This window comes from Zalophus californianus, chromosome 17 (assembly GCF_009762305.2).
Source record: "Zalophus californianus isolate mZalCal1 chromosome 17, mZalCal1.pri.v2, whole genome shotgun sequence".
Taxonomy (NCBI): domain Eukaryota; kingdom Metazoa; phylum Chordata; class Mammalia; order Carnivora; family Otariidae; genus Zalophus; species Zalophus californianus.
Window position 1 is genome coordinate 2,147,256 of NC_045611.1, and position 19,103 is coordinate 2,166,358.

A 19,103-nucleotide genomic window follows, 5' to 3' on the forward strand; every position below is an offset into this window, starting at 1 on the left:
GACCCGAAGGCGTCAGGTGGTGGCTGGGCCGCGGGAAGCCCACGGGCTCACCCCGCGGCGGGCCGGTCCTGGTCCCTCGTGGTGGGCGGGGCCGAGCGGCGCGGGGGCGTGGCCTGAGGCGACCGGGCGGGCCCGGCGCTCCCTGCCCGGCTCCCGGGGGCGGGGCTCGGCTCTCCGGCGGCGCGTGCGCATGGGCGGCGGCGGCGCGGCGGCCGTCCCTCGCGCCGGCATGGCGGTGTGCGCTCGGCTCTGCGGTGTGGGCCCGTCGCGGGGATGCCGGCGCCGCCAGCAGCGCCGGGGCCCGGCCGAGACTGCGGCGGCCGACAGCGAGCCGGACACGGACCCGGAGGAGGAGCGCATCGAGGCGGGCGCGGCGGCTCTGTCCGGGGCGCTGGGCGGCCGGGGCGCGGGCCCCCAGTCGCCCCCGCGCTGCTCGCTGCTGGAGCTGCCGCCGGAGCTCCTGGTGGAAATCTTCGCCTCGCTACCCGGCACCGACCTGCCCAGCCTGGCCCAGGTCTGCACCAAGTTCCGGCGCATCCTGCACACCGACACCATCTGGAGGCGGCGCTGCCGGGAGGGTGAGCGCGCAGGGGCGGGGGTCCGGGCGGGCGGGGGTGCCCCAGGGCTCCGGACGGGGCCCGGCCTCAGATCGGGGGCCTCAGGGGGACGGTCCCGGCCGGGCGGGCGGCGGTGATTCCGGGGGCCTCTCCCACAAGTCCGGGGCGCGGGGTCTGGGAGAGCTGGCGTCCCGGCTGCGCCGCGGAGTCGCGCGCTCTACCAGCTCTGGGGGAGCTCTGAGAGGGGTGGGGGTTCCCCAGCCGCGGAGACTGGGCTGTGACTGCCCTGGGGCTGGGGCTGGGTTGAGGCCGGGGAGTGAGCTGACGCATGTGGGCATCCTCGTCTGTCCCCAGGCTTCGGGAGGCGGAGGTGAGAAGAGCGGAACGGTTAGGGAAGTGGAATGGTTAGGGAGCCCAGGATTGTGGAGGGTCTCCTGAGGGGCGGGTCTGTGGAAGGGCAGGTGGAGCCGGGCACTGCCGGAGAGGGTTGAGTTCCCTGTCAGGGATGCTAATGGCAGTAGTGAGGGCGGTGAATAGTTTTGTAACAAATCGCAGGAGGAAAGGTTTACTTAATCCAGAGTTCGAGGCTCTCTGCGTTTAAACGTTGATAGATGCCAGGTGTTCCATGAAGTCTCCTATTTTGGTAAAAAGAATAGCTGGGAAACAAATCCAAACAATGCAGAACAGCCGCAGGAGGAAAGTAAAAACCATCAGAGACCCCTGCAATCAAAGATAACCCACTCTTAAAATTTTGGAACACGTCTCCATATGCGCATGTAGAGTCCTGTACACATTTTTACTTAAACGGGATCATACCATATATATTCTTCCCCAGACAGTTTAGTATGAAAAAGCTTTGTGGGATTCCACTGCGTACATCTGCCACCAGACCAGTTAGGCCCTTACCGACTGACTTTTGAGTTTGCGGTTTTTTCTTGTCACCAACAATGCTGTCAAGGCTGCTTTTGTGCAGTTTTGTAGAAATTTGTGCTGTTTACTTGTGCTTTCTAGGACTTCTGAGATTGTCTTCTAAGGGTGCACTTCCTCTCAGAGCAGGGTTGTTGGTAATAGGGTATGCACACTGATGGTGTAGATGCCCATTGCCCAGCTGTTGGAAATTGCATCCCCAGAGAGGGTGCGTGAGAAGGCATCTTTCCTCAGATGCTCCCCAAAAAGGGCATCAGTCATCTTATCTCTGCAGTGAAGCTCAATGGTCAAGAGTCCGGAGTTTTTAGTCAGCAGGCCAGGCTAAGTTTATGTGCTTTGAGATCTTGGACATGCTTCACCTTCCCAAGTATTTTGGGGAAGTGCTGCTCCTGTAGGGTCACTTTGGGGGTTAAATAAGATCATGCACATGAAGCTCTCACCCCCTAAATGGTATTGTTCTATTGTGAGGCTTTTTGGCCATTTTATTTCATCTCTTGTGATTCCTTATTTGTGCGTTTTTGTTTATGTCTCTTAAAGCATCTGTTTTTGTCTTACAAATTTGTGAGACCTCTTTGAATGTTAGCAGTATTAACCTTTTGTCATATATGTGGCAAGTGCATTTCTTTTGACATTTTAAAATAGAGATAAAGAAAGTTCCAGGTTCTCTGTGAACTCTACCTTTTCATTTGTTTTGTTTTGCTTTTTGTATACCTGTAAGACCCAGATTCGTCACAGGTGTTCCATTGTGCTTTGAGAAGTTTCTCCATCGGTCAGCCGGACCTGTGTGGTGGTTTCTGGTGGGTTTGTCTCTGGGGAACTGGAACTCATCTAGTTCAACTGTAGAAACAGAGTAAGGACATTTATGTAATCAGAAAAACTCCATTTATGTAATAAAAAAAACCTCGAAGGTATGGTATGGATTAAAACTCACTGGGGTTAGAGTTCAGGGTGAATTCTTAGAGTTGCTGATGGAAGTGCAGGAAGCCCTGATGAAGATGTAGAAGGAAGTTGGGGACGGACGGACGCAGGACTGCAGTCCTTGCCTGCTGGGGCACTTCTCAGTTTCACTTTCCTGGGGCAAGAGACAATGTGACATTAGAAGCAAGGCATCTTGTCCACCAAGGCAGGCAGACATGATAGGAAAGAAGTTAAAAAAAAGAAAGACAAAAATGGTAAAGCAGGCATTTTCCTAGTCACCCCCAATAAATAACTGCTAATTCTTTTGTTATGTTTGCTTTTGATTCCTTTACCTTTTTAAATTTTTAATGTTTAGGTTTTTTATGTTTTTAAATATTTATATGAGAGAGAGAGAGAGAGCATGAGCAGGGGTAGAGGCAGAGGGAGAAGCAGACAGCCACTGAGTGAGGAGCCTCATGTGGGGCTCCATCCCAGGACCCCAAGATCATGACCTGAGCCAAAGGCAGACGCTTAACTGACTGAGCCACCCGGGCACCCCTCTACCTTTTTTAAAGGAAAGCGTCTCAGCTGATACTCACTTCTGATCAGCACTGTCCTTCTTATTCTAAGAAGCAGCCTCTGTCGTGGGTTTAATTTACTTGTGTATACATATGCTCGTGTGTGTCCCCAAATAAAACATTTTGTGATGGTTTAATTTTTAGAAATATATCATACTGTAAGTCTTGTGCATCTGCTTTTTCCCCTTTTGAACTTGTGTTTTTAAGTTCTATCTGTGTGAATACATTTAAGTCTGGTTCAGTCTTTTTAAATGCTGTGTGGTGGTTCATAATTTGAAGAGACCATGCTTTGTTCCTTCTCTTATTTTTATTTATGTATTTGGTTATATACAGTGTACAGTGAACAATCTCCATGTCTGTTGAATGCAGATATAGAACACATGCAGAAGTAGTGCTGCTGGGGTGGGGTGCGGTGGGCCGTGAGCCCTGCAGTTTCACTCGGTACTGCCCAGTTACTACGGCCGTGAATTTTAGCTGCTTAACTTCCTGACACCAAAGCATGAGCAGGTAAGTCACAAAAGGTGACATGCAGATGTTCAGTGTGCACCGTCTCACCACAAAGCAGTTGTCATTTCTGGCCCGGCTGCTCCGAGTTACCCCATTTAATCCAGTATCTGCCAAATTCTCTCTACTCTGAATGATTCACCTTTAATTATTTTAATTTGCATGCGTTCGATAACTGGTGAGGATGCATACTTGGAAAATTACATTATTGGTGGTTTGGATTTTTCTTATTTGCTTATCCTTACTCCTTGCCAACTTTCTACCCTATTTTTTTTTTTTCTTACTGATTTGTGGATTTTATTTATTTAGTCTGGATAGATTTCTGTTTAATACATTTCAAGACATTTCTTTTTTTTTTTTTTTAAGGTTTTATTTATTTATTTGACAGAGAGAGACACAGCGAGAGAGGGAACACAAGCAGGGGGAGTGGGAGAGGGAGAAGCAGGCTTCCTGCAGAGCAGAGAGCCCGATGTGGGGTTCGATCCCAGAACCCTGGGATCATGACCTGAGCTGAAGGCAGACGCTTAATGACTGAGCCACCCAGGCGCCCAAGACATTTCTTTAATAGTCTATAGTGATATGCTATTTAACTTCATTTATAATGACTTTTGTGAAAGTTACAGTGTTAATTGAACCTAGGTATTTTGGGCATAAGTAATGATTTTCATCTGAAGGTCAGGAAGATGGTCGCTAGGTCTTCAGTTTCACTAGTTCGTTCTGGTAGCTTTAATTTCTAGCTTATCTATGTCAAACATTGGATGGCTGGTAATCCCATATGGTGTTCATAGATGTCTCAGAGTTAGTCTCATTATATATCTAAGAACAGTCAGGTATGGGATGGGTCTGATCTGAGTTCTCTTAGCTCTTAAAGTTCATCTTTCCTGAACTAGACATTTGGTTAAGGTGAGTGTTGATACTGCCAAAGCCCCAAGTCCATTTAGGTAAAAACCAAAGCCCTCCCAGCCTTGGTGGGCAGGAGGCCGGATCTCAGGCTGGTTGAGGAGGTGAGTTGTCTTAGCCCCTCAAGTGTCCTGGAATGGAACCTCTGGGTCTGGTCCAGCCCTGATGGTTGTAATGGTGGCTCCATTTTTTAGTGTCTTGGGAGGTTGAGTGAGACTAATAAGTGAATTTGCATGTTTATATGTTTGCTTTCTGTCTGTTGATGATTGGATTTTCCAGAACAGAAAACAAGCCACAAAAATGGGAGTCGGAAAGAGAATAGCACACACCTGTGTTTTATTCCTTCAAAGAATTTGGGGCCATGATTGACTTTCAGGGGGCAGACAATGCATGTGTGCTTAAGAGCCCTTCCTAAAATGATAGGATGAGTTTGTGGGGGTGGGCGGTAGCCCTAGAAACTTAAAAACGAGGTAGCTATATTTATAATGTTTGGTGAGAAGCTCACAATTTCCAGTGTCCTAACAATAAATCGGTTATTTTTATAGAACTTTGGTCTTTCTAGCCTGCTGCATACTGGAGCTGTTGGGTTAAATATTTTCTAGTGGTATTTCTCTAGGCAGGTGGGAGAAGGTTGCTAGTGAGAAGCCAGGTCTGTGCTCCTGATTTTGGGGCAAGCACAAAACAACTAGGTGATATTTATCCTTTTACAGGAAACAAACCGAACCAAGCCCAGCTCCCAGGGCAGGCGCAGGCCAGGGTGAGGGTAAACACTTTTTTTGATGCATCACTCCTTTGGCTGTGGGCCTCCTGCAGTTACTTGCATGTGGGGCTATAAATAAGTCATCATTTCTCAAGACTTCTGAGGGTAGAAGCCAAGTGCGTTATTTTGCCTTTGACCCTGACAAGGCTTTTCTTCGTTAATACTTAACCATTTACTCGGTGAATTTTTAAGTGTACATTCAGACTGTAGTTCTAAATCAAAATATTCAAATAATAACAAAAGAAAATTAGAAACAAAGGAAATGCTCATATATGTATTTTCCCTTTCCACACTGAGCTTTAAATACTCAGACACAAAGATTTCATATTATTCAGCTCAGTACCTGTCGGTGTCTGGTTTTGAATTTATAATATATAATTTGCCCATTTCTTCCCTTGATGGTATTTTTTTTTGACACATAGAATGATATTTGTATAATATTTTGATTTTTTTAAGTCTAAAACGGGTTTAAATTCCATCATAATTAGGAATAATCCTTTTCCAATAATGTATGATTTTTATGACAGAAATGGGGAATTAAAAACCAGTATTTAATTCTGTTTTTGCAAGCAGAAGAAAATGCTGTGCAAAAAATGAGAAATGTGGCTTTTGTTAAATACGACTAAAATTGGAGGGTTGTCTTGGGAAGAGGTGAATTGGGCAAGTTGTTCGTTTTAAGGTTGGCTTCAGGGATTTTTATGATTCTGGTAAAGCAGATCCTTGCTGAGCCCACTGGTTTTGATGGTAGGATGGGCATGTTGGCAGGTAGATAGATAAACTGTTCAGGTGGTAACACGTCTTAACCACGAGAAGGGGAAACCAGCCCTCCTCCTGGACATGCAGCAGGATCTCAGAACTTGGAGGAAAACTGTATCTTTTTCTTCTGCTTTGCCACTTGAAGGGACTGCAGTTCTCTCTCTTTTTTCAAGTTGAATCTCCTGTGCTGCCTTATGGAGAAACCTTCCTTTCCCTCAGCAAAGCAGGAAAGGGAAAAGGGCAGTGGTGCCTCGTAGGGGAGCATTTTTCAGACTTCCCTTATTTCAACCTTAAAAAAGTAAGCTAGAAAGTGAACCTGGTACCCAGAGAGCATCGAGTAAAGATTTCCCCCTGGCCATATTTAATTGGACAGACAATGGTACCTCGCCAAAAAGAATTGATTGGTTGTTAGAGGACCAGGCACTGCCATTGGCACTGTTTTCCTGTGTTTATAAAGTGATTACGTAATGAACTTGAGGCTCTGGGTTTGTCTTTCTGGCTGGAAAGGGCATGCAAACACAAGGGTGTCGTTGCGTCTTTGCAGAGGAACAGGTCTCCTCTCGAAAACGAAGGCCCTTTCCCGAGATGGGCAGGGTTTGGAACACATGAGTCAGCATCCTTTGCCACCGATACCATCGCTGTCCACCCGGTGGCGATGGAGAGGCTGGTTAACCCGAGCCGGCCGGGCCTGCTGTGGGGTATTATTGGAGGAGCCGGGAAGTGTCGGAAATACTAGACAACGTCCAGGGCGAGATGATGGCAGAGTCAGGCTCACAGGCTTCTGTCCTGGTCTCCTACATGGGCGGCGGGACAGTGGGACACTCAGGAAGGGTGGGCGTCTCAGGGTGACAGATGGGCCTTAGCGGGAATGGGTTTCCCTTGGCCAGCAAGTGCCTGTCATGGGAGCTGGACTGGGGTCAGAGTCCTCTTGCTGGAAGAGTGCGCTTCTCACGGTGTCCATTGGCATGGAGACTGTTTCTCTTCACGTGGCCCGAATTTGTTGAGAACAAGTCACATTAATCTTGTAGGTGGTTTCAGCCATCCTGGGGAACTGTTAAGCCTCCCAAATAGTCCAGGTATTTAGTAGGAGACACCTGTGGGCTGTGTCCAGGTTCTGAGTTATACATTCTTCCATCCTAAGATGATAATGGCCGCCTCCATTCTTCCATCCTAAGATGAGGTGGCTGCAGAGTGTTTTTCCAGATTTGCTACATTATTTAAAAAAAAAAAAAGGCATTTCGTGCAGTCAGGAATAGCTAAGTAGAGCAGTGTGCTGGAGAAGCCCGGGAGTTTAAGTCAGTGCTCTGTTGTTGGAGGGCATTCTCGGGTTTTGGCACCCAGTGGCTGTGCCGGGAAGCCTGGGGACTGGTTGCCTGACCCCTCCATCCTGCCTGGTGGAGGACCCCTCCCCCACCCACCCCCACCCCTGCCTTTGGCTTCTTTTTTAGCCTCAGAAGTAAAAGTGTGAACCCTTTTTTTATTAAGGAGTATAATTATCCCCTAATTTAGTGCAAACAAAAAATCTTTCTGATCAAACTGCCTTTTAGTTTTATTTAGAGAACTGTGTGTGTGCACAACAGGTAGGAAAGAAGCCTCTGGCACACTCCAGCCCTTCTTCTCTCTGGCTCCCTCCTGCTTGCCTGGTACCACGTCTGGGTCACACTCTCCTTTCCTCCTGCCTCTGACTTACCTAGTGGTACAGTGGCCTCCTTGGACCCCCCCACCTGCACTTCCAGGTACGTCTCTGCTGGCGCCCCCACAAGTTAATAGTCTGCGCTGGAGCCTCTCTCCATACCTAAAACTCTTGTAGACTCCCTTCTCTGCCACCTAACTGCCTTCAGGGCTGGGAGAGAACCTCCCTTTCCAGATGGATCTTGTCTGCCCCCATGTCTGCCCCCAGACGCGCTGCAGGTGGCGTCTTAGTGGCGTGCCTGTCCATCCTGGCAGAGCTCCCTCCTCAGTGGCATTGACTGGGAGAATGAGACGAGGTCCCCGCTGTGGCAGCCTCCTGGTATCGACACAGTGCCCTGAAGAATGGCGCTCACTTTCTTTGTCACATTCTGCTCTGACGTGTGTACACATCTCAGCCCCGACTGCCACGGCTACCATGTCCCTGAATCTCCACCTTCTCCTCCGGGGAAGGGGCCTCGAGAAGCAGAGCTGTGTCTCCTGGGTTCTCCTGCAGCGTGGGCGGGGGTGGGGGGGGTGGGGAGAGAAAATCTCTAACCTCCTACTCTAGAGACTGACCAGAGTTAGTGCATGTTCAGAAATGTGCTGTGGGGACAGGGCGTTTTTGGTAAAGCCCATAGTGCAACCCTGAGCCCGTCGCACAGGAAAGAGTGTAGAGTGCTTGGCAGCCCTGGGCAGTTAGGTCACAGGAGGCTGCCGCTTACGTGTTGACTTGACTCTGCCAAAGTACTAGGCTGTTCTTCCCTCCTGGCAAAACATTTTTCAAATAGCTTTTTGGAAATTTTCCGATTGGAGTATTTGAAGTGGCAATTTAATTTTTTTATTATGGTAACATATACATACAACAAAAATTGCCATTTGGACTATTTTTAATTGTGCAGCTCTGTGGCGTTCAGTAGTTCAGTACATTCACGTTGTTGTGCAAATCCCCCGCCCCTGGCCGCCTCCAGCCGTTGTTCATCTTTCGCACCTGCAGCTCTGTCCCTTTACACACCAGCCGCCCTCCCTCCATCCAGCAGCCACCATCCTGTCTGTCTCTGGGAGTCTGACTATCCAGGTACCTCATGGAAGTGCAATCATACAGTATATTTGTTTTTTTGGGGACTGGCTTATTTCCCTGAGCATGATGTCTCCAAGGATCATCCATACTGCAGCAGGTGACAGTTTACTTCCTTTTGAAGGCTGAATACCATTCCAGCGAGTGGATGGACCATGTGGTGTTGATGCGCTCATCTGCCCGCGGACACTTGGGTTGCTTCCATCTCTTGGGTATTGTGAGGAGTGTGCTGCAGTGAGCCCGGGTGGAGAAGGATCTGAGCCCTCGCTTTCGGTGCTTTGGGGGCTACACCCAGAAGCAGAATGACAGCTGGGTCATAGGGTGATTCTGTGTCCCCATATACTGGTCTCCACAGCATGACCATTTCATATCATAAATTCCCTCAAGTCCATGTTTCTCCCTTCCCAGCTTTTTGTTTTGTTTTTGCTATCTTTGGAGTAAATACTTTCAAAAAAGAATTGCTTAAGCTCCTTTATTTAATAGATTAGCAAGGACATTTTTTTTTTGAAGTTTTTATTACTTGATCTCTACATGGGGCCTGAACTCATGACCCTGAGATCAGGAGTCACATGCTCCCCCACATGAGCCAGCCGGTCGCCCCATCAAGGAAATTCTTTGAATCGACAGCCTGTACCACCAAATCCAGTGTTGGATTGAGAAGCATCTGTAGGCAGCATGGGTGGTGTGCTCACTTGCTTGCAGTCAGCAGGGGCAGGACCTGTGCCAAAGGGTGGAGTTCACACTTGGTGGTTTTTCTGGAAGGAAGGATACACGGTGCTTGTGAGTACACAGGCCTTCGAGCTATTTTAAGGGCAGTTTCCCTTGATGACTTACGGAACGTTTGTAGAACAATCAGAGGATGTCGCATTGTTCTTAGCTCCTCTTTTAAAAAAGATTTTCCCATCAGGTGGAAAATACCAGACAATTCTTGTAGGAATGGTTGGGTCAGAATGACATTATTCTGCTTTGGTGGATTTATTATGACCTTCTGGGAACATTAAGAAAAACCCACCAAGGATTGCTCTGTTTATTAGCACTACATTCTAATTTTGCTTTTCTCCTGATTGTTCATAGTGTTTTTGTGGATGCTTTATCTGCTTGTGCAACTTCATACCCTGTGCCATATGCACAATACCATTTCTTGACACAATATGCAGAAATTTATTTATTTGAGAGAGAGAAAGAATGAGAGAGATCACGAACAGTGGGGAGGGGCAGACGGAGAGGGAGAAGCAGACTCCCCACTGAGCAGGGAGCCGGATGTGGGACTCGATCCTAGGACCCCGGGATCATGACCTGAGCCGAAGGCAGACGCTTCACCGACTGAGCCACCCAGGCACCCAATGTGCAGAAATTTATGATGAGGTGGCTATCCTGGCTAAAACCCTTGGAGCCGTTCAGAAGCATTGTTTCTGTCAGGTTGGAGTGTGCGTTGGACTCTAATTCAAAAATCATAAGCCAGGTCACCAACCTTCACAGCCTGGGCCCAGAGAAACGCCTAAGCAGCCATGCCAATGCCTCACAAAGGCCTGGCTGTGGACCTCAGGGGCTGTCAGCCACAGGAACATACCTGAATGCATTTTCAGGGCTGTGCCCCGAGTCTAACCATTGGCACCGAGAGTCACAGTGTCTTGCCCGCAGCACTACACACATTACAAAAGAGAAGACCCCTGCCCCCTGCAGTCACCCCACTTTGTCTCCGAGGCAGTAAGAGACTCGTCCTTGTCTGTTATTGTAAGCACCAGTAGCATGCTGGAACCGAGAAATGTGAAACAAGAAACGGAGCTGTCCTTTCAAAACCACCCAGGAAACAAACCAACACACCAATCCTGTTAACGCTGTAACAATTTTGAAGTGCATTGTTTGCACAAGAGAAAGCCAAAGTGTGTGTACGGAGAGCCAAAGTAGTGACCGCTGACAGGGTTTTCAGGAGGAGCCCCTTGGCCATCATGGGCATCACGGAGCCAGCAGGAGATAGTGAAGAGAGTTTTATATAGCGTTTATATTGAGAGTGGGGTAGACTGGTTGTTCCAGTGTGTTCTGCCCATCAGGGCGAGGGTGGCCCATTCAGCTCGTTCACGGGGAGAGCAGGGGTTTGGATAAGCTGTGGTCTGAGATGCTGGGGACCCCGTTGCATGTGGGTGTTGCTATGTCCCTGCCCTAGATGCATGGACAGCATATTTCATCTGTCTGTCCTCATAGGCTCCTAAGACTTGAATTATCCTCCAGAATGGAGTCCACATTCTTCTTGGCAGCAGGATAAAACATATGCTTTTTATTTTTTTGCCTGATAGTGAGCGAGGCCGTGACTTACATCTTAGGAGTCTTTAACTTCACGTCTGTTCATCAGCAGAGGAGGTAGGGAAAAGCAGGGTTCCCCTGGGCAGGCCCCATCGGGAGGGACATTGCCGAGTAGCTGCCTTGCCCTAAATACCTTCTCCCCTCTGTGCATCTGGACCTTTGCTTTGTGTACTGTTGGAATCCTATCAGTTCGTAGAAGCGTTTGGGCTGATATCATCCATTCTTTTGAAAAGACCGGACCAGACCTTGGGAGGATTTAGGCACCATCAGGAGTGACATGATGAGCGGACGGCACTTGGCCAGTACTGGCCACACTGCATGAATCCACGTTTTAGACAGACCGCTGAGCTGCCAACCTTGCCCAGCCTTGGCGTCCCTTCCTGTGATGGGGGCATAGTGCTGGTCACAGAGGTGGCTGTCCGTGATGCCCCAGCTGATTGACTGCACCCGGGATGACACAGAGAGTCCTGGTGGGGACTCTGTGTGGACGTGGGCAGCGGGGGTGCTGAGCACGCTTCTTCCTGCCTGGGCTCTGCTCACCACTGTGAGGCGCCCCATCCAGGCTTCGGCTCTGGGTCCTGCACCACCAGCTCCGCTCTTCTGTGCAGGCCCCGGGCCTCTCTGTGCGTGTTTTCTCTTCCATGAAATAGATGAGACAGTAGCAGCTCTCTCAGGCCTGCCAGCAGGGCTGAATACAGTGGTGCCCGGCCCGCACACAGGTACCAGGTACTAGGCAGGCTCTTGCCTCCCAGCAGTTCTGGATTCGTGGTGATTAGTTCCGTGCGGTGCTTTCCTTGCACAGCCTTGCCCGGACCTGACCTGAAAGACCCAAGGTTTCAGCTGGGAAGCTGGGGTGGGTGACTTGGAAACGTGGGGTGACAGGGAGGAGGAAGCAGGAGGGTGCCGTCAGCCAGGCGAGGACGGGGAGCAGGGAGGGCATCCAGGGTCTCCATCGCTGGCTGGGGTCTGGGGGCCTGGTGCCAAAGGGATGTGGCACAGCTCCTCCTTCCAGGCCCTCGTCCAGGCTCTCACTGGCGTCTCCCCTCATGGGCCGTGGCTTTGTTTAATAGAACTGGTGGTATGGTGAGCCACAGTGCGGGTTCAGGGGGTCTTCGTGGGACCCTGACACCAAGGACGATCTCATTTCCATGGGAACGTGCTGTTTCCAGGCCACTGGGGATTGTCTAATTTGGGGTTTGTGCAATTAGGCTTCTAGAGTTTAGCAGGATAGATAGCGCGGATTGTTGCTTTGTCAAGTGTGGTCTAAGCAGAATAATGGCTTCACCGGTGAGTGCGGGTGCTGACCAAGTGTGGAACAGCGAGGGTCGGACTCTGCCTTGGAAGACAGGGTCAAGGCTTTGGCACACACTTTCCTTCCCTGCGCTCAGTCTGTTTCTGCGGCCTTGTGACTTCTTGACTGTGATCTCCAGCAAATGTTTCTTGTTGCAGAGTATGGCGTTTGCGAGAACCTGCGGAAGCTGGACATCACGGGCGTGTCTTGTAGAGACGTCTATGCCAAGCGTAAGTGAACCTGTTGCCGCCCACGGTCCCCTTCGTTCCAGATGCAGATGCAGAGTGAGCACCCTTGATAGCAGTGCGAAGAGTGTGACCCACAGCCCACAGTCCCCTCTCGGACACCCTCTGAGAGTCGTAGCTGGTGCTCCACGGATGGTGCTGGGAGTGGCGACCCTGACCTGGGTGGTCTTTTCTCCATCTTTGGGGGTGTCATCCTTATTTTTCAGCCTGTCACAGATAATGGTGTCTTCCATTAGGCGTGGAGAACCCCTAGATCTGAGAAACGTGGCTGCGCTGGGAACAACCCTGGGCTGCTTCCAGAGGTGTCCCTTTCCCTGGATCTGGGCCCACAGCCCAAGGGGCACGTGGACAGCAGCTTCACTGGGAAGTGTGGCCGCTCCCCGGGCTTCCTAGGCATCCTGCCGGCAGCCCCACATCAGGCTCCCCCTTCTGGGGCTCCGTCTACCCCGTAGCGTCACGTTCCCGTGTTGAGCCCCCCAGCCCCCATTTCCTGTTCTCCCCTCCTTTGCTTTCCAGAGTCACCAGTGACACGCCCTGTCTGAGTGCTCCGAGTCCCCCCAGCCCCAGATGTCTTTCCTCGGTGCCCCTTAGCGTGAGGCTGTGAAGATCTCTGTTCACACTGACACCAGCCAGGAGCTGTGGGCCAGCACCGACCCACAGGGAGCAGCCCGTGGGTTCACCCCTGGGTGGCCGTCTCGTGCAGTATTAGCGCCCCAGGGCTGGGATCAAAGACCAGAGTAAGAGACGACGGTGACCAGTTCTCTCTGGCCTAAAGTTGACTGCTCACTGCTTTTAAAAGGACCTTAAGCGGACGCCTGGGGGGCTCAGTCAGTTAAGCGTCTGCCTTCGGCTCAGGTCATGATCTCAGGGTCCTGGGATCGAGTCCCGCATCGGGCTCCCTGCTCAGTGGGGAGTCTGCTTCTCCCTCTGCTCATGCTTGCTCTCTCTAAATAAATAAATAAACAAACAAACAAATAAAATCTTAAAAAAAAATAAAAAGACTGTAAGGTTTCATCTTAAAACCATCTTGGTAGATTTTGGTTTTCACATTCTTTTGAAATGTTCTCCATTGAAAGCAGAGCAGGTGGTGCTCCTTCCTAAATGGCTCACCCGGGAGCGGCGGCTGCGGTCTGCACGGGAACACCTCCTACTCAGGACTGAGACGGAAGCAGGTCTCTGAGAACCAGCCGAAGCCCTGGCAGCCCCTCCAGGGTAGGGGGCGTGCCGGCCGCTGCCTCTCTCCGCGTCCCTCTTCTTAGTGGGTCTGTCACTCAGGTTCTCCCTCTGAGATGCCCCTCCTTCACGTGGCCGCAGGGGAACATGGGGTTTCCATGTAGGGCTGGCTCTCTGGGAGACATGAGCAGTGCTCCCTCCATGGAGGCGGCTGATTTTGCCATCCTGTCGGTTCCTTGCTCCGTCAGAGGCTTCTCCCCACACTGAGATCCATGGCAGCTTGGGATTGTGCGGTGGTTGGTGTTCCGAGTTAGGATTCGCTCACATCGGGGAGCTCTCCTGTCAGCAGGCTGGAGGTTCTTCATGGACCTTCCTCTGGGAAGCCAGCCTGCTCACAACTTGCACAGCTCATGGGGGCTCAGCCATGCCCTCTGACCTACCACCTGCCTCTGGGAGCCCTCTGCCCTGCCATGCCCAGCTCCCCGCTTTTCCCTGCCCTCCTGAGGCCTTGGGCTTCATCGTTGCCCCAGCCACCATGCCCAGCTCGGCACTTGCCTCCTGAGTCCTGTGCTTGGGACCCCAGTGCAAGGCTGGCTGCTCAGGACCTAACAGGTCCTCCTTCCCTGTGCGTGCTCGGACTTGCTTTCTTCTCTTGGCTCCGCTCCACCTTCCACCGTCCCAGGGGACGCGGGTCTAGGGGGCTCTGGTGGCCGCATGTCCAGAAAGCCTGACCCCTTCCTGTCTTCTCCTCTCCGCAGCCAGAACAGTGCTGCTCTGAACCCTGCAAAGCCCAGATTCCAGAGGCAGAACGCCGGTCCTGCCCCCTGCCTCCCACCCTTCATTCTGTGGGTGCCCACATGGCCCTGGCTCCACCCTTGGTTCCTCGTGCTTGCCCAGAGCTCAGGATCTTAAGTCCAACCAGAGCTTGGAATTGGAGGGACTTAGGCTGGCTCTCAGCATTGGTGTTCCATCCACAGCAATCTCCGTGCATGTGCACATAAAACACAGTGTCCTGACTTTTCTGGACGGTCAGCTGGTTTCTAGGAGTATCCACCATGTCAAGTTTTTATCAACGGACTGCTTGAGTTTGTTAGGTCTTTGGACAGTATCACCTGAAAGCCACTTGAAGGCAGAGTTCTTTAGGAGTTTAGGAGTAAGCATTCCAAACAGCACCTGGAGGAAGGCAGGTGCTGACACCTGCCGGGTGTGGGGGCAGATGTGGGAATAAGGCCCCCACGGAGCTCCGCTCAGTTACGCTGTCCTGTGGAGCACAGGTGGGCAGGCAGGTGGGCAGTAACCGTGAGCAGCAGATGGCGTGGCCGGGGGTAAGCTGCGGGTGGGCGAGGGAGAAGGGACGGGGCCAGGGTGAGGTGAACGTGCTCGCCTGCGCGTCTGGAATGCTGGGGACATGGGCAGGTGCAGGAGGACATCTGGAGATTCCTTTTCACCGCTGAATCTTGACCCCCTAAAAATGGTTGCAAAAACCGGGGAATGATTACCTTATTCAGTGTCCAGAAGTGTTGCATCTGACCCAGTCAGAGCCAGCTTCAGTTTTCACGTTCACGATGCAGGAGCAGTGTTTTTGTGAGTTTGCTCTGAAGACCTTATTGAGGAGAAAATTACTTAGCTTCTGGAATGGGTTGTGGACGAAAATCAAGGTTGGTTCCTGGCATAGATGGGTTCAGGAGGGAGGAGGCCTGAATTAGGAGGCAGGCCAACATCGCCCTTAATCAGAAACAAAACACACATGCCGCAGAGATCGAGGAGAACGCCAGGTGTGCACCAGGCAAAGGAGAGATCGGACTCGGGCACAGGGGTTCTCCAAGTGATCCCCGAAATGTGCCCCAGCCACAGCCTCGGCTCTCCCACCTCCGTGTGCTCCCTTAATCTGTGGCCATCAAGAGAGGAGGGTCCCGAGCTTGCCCGCCTTCATGAGTTTCTGGTGTGGCTCCATTGGTTAAAGGAAGACCGGTCACCCCTGGCAAATGCTTGCACCCTGAGTTTTCTGGGGGCTGTAATGGGAAGTGTCCGTTGTCAGGGAGGGAGGGTGTTGAGTCCTGGGAACTGTTCATACTGTCCTGGAAGCAGAGCCATCTTTATCCTTTCCCTGCTGTGTCTGTTCAGGTATAAACCCTCGCGTGAAGTCGGGACGTTTCATGAAAATTCTTCCCGATTACGAGCACATGGAGTACAGAGATGTTTACACCTGCCGTACGTACCTCCTGCTGGCTTTGGCATTTGCGGGCGAGCACGGCCGAGAAGCTGCATGGAGAGGGACCTCTAACTCCGGGCACGAGGACTGCTTGGGTGTTAAATCGAGCTGCCCTCCTTGGCTTTTGCTGTTTCTTACCTTGGCTGTTTTCTGTGGCTCAGCCACAGCCGAGGCCACAGCTGAGCCGTGGCCCTGGGTCGGCTGCACACGTGGGCCGGGATTCCTCAGCAGCTTTGGGGTTCTTGGGTAGTACCAACAAGGCCACGTTTTTTTTTTTTCTATTAAAGATTTTATTTATTTGATAGACAGCCAGAGAGGGAACACAAGCAGGGGGAGTGGCAGAGGGAGAGCAGGCTTCCCGTGAAGCAGGGAGCCCGATGCGGGGTTCGATCCCAGGACCCTGGGATCATGGCCTGAGCCAGAGGCAGATGCTCAGCAACTGAGCCACTCAGGCGCCCCTGTTGGTACACATTTTAATATTTGCCGTCTATTGAGGCTGAGGGGAGAGGACAGGGTAGAAGTCTTAAAACACTTCTCCAAAATTAAATGTGTTTTGTTTCTAGATTTCATTAGTCACATCGTTACAGCATATGTGAATTAAAAAAAAAAAATCATACAGTGGACCCACACTGGGCAGAAGTGAGTAGAAGCACTTGATTATTTAGAACCGGATTCCCCTCCCAATTGGCATTACTTGGGTCTAGAAATTTCCCTGAGCCGTGTTGCACACATCTCCGCTCTCTGTTAGGTTGAGCTGAGGTGGAAAGTGAATGTTTGTTGTCAAGAAGACATCACACATACCTGCTTGCACTAAAAGGCGTTTTTACATTCCTGGGAGCACACGGCACTACTCCCTCGTTACTCCCATCCCTCTGAACCCTCCAAGTGTCTGTGTCGCCTGCCTAGAGCAGACCCGCTCCTGAGTCTCGTAGATGCACAATTTCTAACAAAACCTGTGGGAGCAGAGGAAATAGAGGCGCTTAGGGGATCATTCCTAACCCCCGTCAGACTGTGGACAAGCAGCCGGAGTGTGTTTGCTGGTCCCGTGGAGACCATCCTGGCGTCAGTGCAGAGATTCGTGGACGAAGTTAGCCTGCTTCTGGGTGTGTGCAAGGACTGGGCACAGCTCCTGACAATGCCCACCTTGTTCGTGTCATCAGGCCCAGAGCTGAACTGCTGGAGTAGAGACTGGTGACCGCGGGGCTCGTCGGGAGGGTGAACGAGCAGGCGTGAGGAGCTCGCTGAGCTGTCAAGGGGGTCGGGTGGGTCAGGGGGAGTCAGAAGGCATGAATTGGGTTCTTCCTGAACCCTCTTGGAAGTTACCTCTAGCACATTTTGTCCTAGATTGACCCGCCCTCCCGGTTAGTAGTCAGTGAGCAAAGGGGCCTCATCCCGCCCAACCTTCCAGAAATGTCCACCGTGATGACTGGCGTGTGAGGACCTTGGGACCTGGCACTGTTTCTGTCTCCCTTATCCACTTGCCCTATTCCTGGAGCTCTTGAGACCCCGTGTTCCCTGGTTCCCTGGTCTCTCTGGTCTCAGGCTCAGCAGCCTCAAGCCAAAGACACTGTCCCAGGGAGAGGCAGGTCAGCCCATCTAAAGCTAACCTTTGAGGAGCTTTGTGGCCCCACATGAGCTGCTTCGGCTGTGTCACTTTTGCTCATTTTTTTTTTTTTTTAATCAGGCTGCATGTTGTTGCCTGATAGTAGTCCGTGTCTTTAAGGCGTTGGGAGTATCTCGGGAGAATGTGTTGTGTTAACGACGTAGCTAACACATGTCCTTGTGTGTGAATTGATAGTAACTGTCTGTGACCACAGGGCTCTGGGTTTTGAGGTTCCCATCTAGAATTCTGGTGGTGCTCCAGATAGCTCTAGTAGATACAGGGAGTTTGGTGGAACATTGCGCACCACTGGTGAGGAGATGGGTAGGCCACTTTTAATGCTTGGGCATAGGTGACGGGGTGTTTGGCTGCACAGGTAGAGTCTAATGGGAAGGCTCCTCCAGAGTCCAGTCTGCCAGGTGGGGCCAAGAACACACAAGGTGTCCTGAGGAAGGGGGAGACCACTGGGAAGTCTAGAAACAGGTGGGTGCTCCTAGAGAGGTCAGAGGGCACCGGCGGGAAGTGCATCTGGGAGAGGGAGACCACCTGCCAATTACCTGGCCAAATTCCTGGAGCCTGTGGGATGGTGTTCCTGATCCTGTTCTGGATGTTGATTCTGTATCCTGCAACTTGACGCAAGGTGGGCATCCTGCCTTGTTCTGACCTTAGAGGGGAAGCTCTCAGCTTTTCCCCATTGAGTATGATGTTAGCGGGGCTTTCTCATGTATGGCCTTTATTATGTTGCAGAATGTTCCTTCTAGACCTTTGTTGAGAGTTTTTTATTATAAGTAGTTACTGAATTGTATCAAATGCTCTTTCTGCATCTATTGAGGACATACAATTTTTTTTTTTTTAAAGATTTCATTTATCCATTTGTCAGAGAGAGAGGGAGAGAGTGCAACAGGCAGAGGGAGATGCAGGCTCCCCGCTGAGCAGAGAGCCTGATGCGGGACTTGATCCCAGGACCCTAGGACCATGACCCGAGCCAAAGGCAGACACTTGACCGACTGAGCCACCCAGGCGTCCCTAGGACATATGATTTTTATCCTTCATTATGTTAAGGTGCTGTTACTACATTGATTTGTGGATGTTGAACCATTTATCCCTAGGATAAATCCCATTTGATTGTGGTCAGTGATCCTTTTAATGTGCTGTTGAGTGGGATCTGCTTGTATTTTGTTAAGGATTTTTTGCATCCGCATTCATCAGGGATACTGGCCTGTAGTTCTCTGTCCTTCTGGCCTCCTTGTTTTGGTATTGGGGTCATTGTGGCCTGGTGAAATGAGTTTGGACATGTCTCCTCCTCTGATTTTGTTTTCATTTACCAGAAGCTACTAGCAAGTGGCAGGAGATATATTAGTTGCCTTTACGATAATCTTTTGGACAAGAGTCACGGGTGGGAACACCCATCACCCGAAACCCCTGCCCTGCAGCCTCAGATGTGTCAGTTCAGGAACGACTGAGGGCCGTGCTAGTGGAGGGCCGGCTGTCCTGCGTGAGGACCACAGCAGCTGCCTGCGGACTGCTGGGGAAGAGAGCCAGCTCCCAGCCCACGCTGTGCCGAGGACAGTCGGATCTTTTGGGTTTGCTCTTTGTTGTCTAATGTGCCAGGAGTTTCCCGCTTGCCTTCTTAAGTGGCCTTCCTGTTGGCAGATG

General features: G+C 51.1%; 1 protein-coding gene across 4 annotated transcripts in view; it reads left to right on the forward strand.

Moving 5' to 3' along the window:
• Positions 1–202: 202 nt before the first annotated feature.
• FBXO31 (F-box protein 31) overlaps positions 203–19,103 on the forward strand; it is a 40,800-nt gene continuing 21,899 nt past the window's right edge. The window contains exons 1-3 of one of the 4 annotated variants that reach the window (XM_027620176.1): positions 203–578; positions 12,376–12,447; positions 15,760–15,846. In XM_027620176.1, the coding sequence (XP_027475977.1) occupies positions 230–578; positions 12,376–12,447; positions 15,760–15,846 (508 nt within the window). In that variant the 5' untranslated portion in view covers positions 203–229. Of the gene's footprint in view, positions 579–872; positions 928–12,375; positions 12,448–15,759; positions 15,847–19,103 lie in introns of those variants that run through there. The other 3 variants (XM_027620175.1, XM_027620177.1, XM_027620178.1) reach the window with 3 other exon arrangements.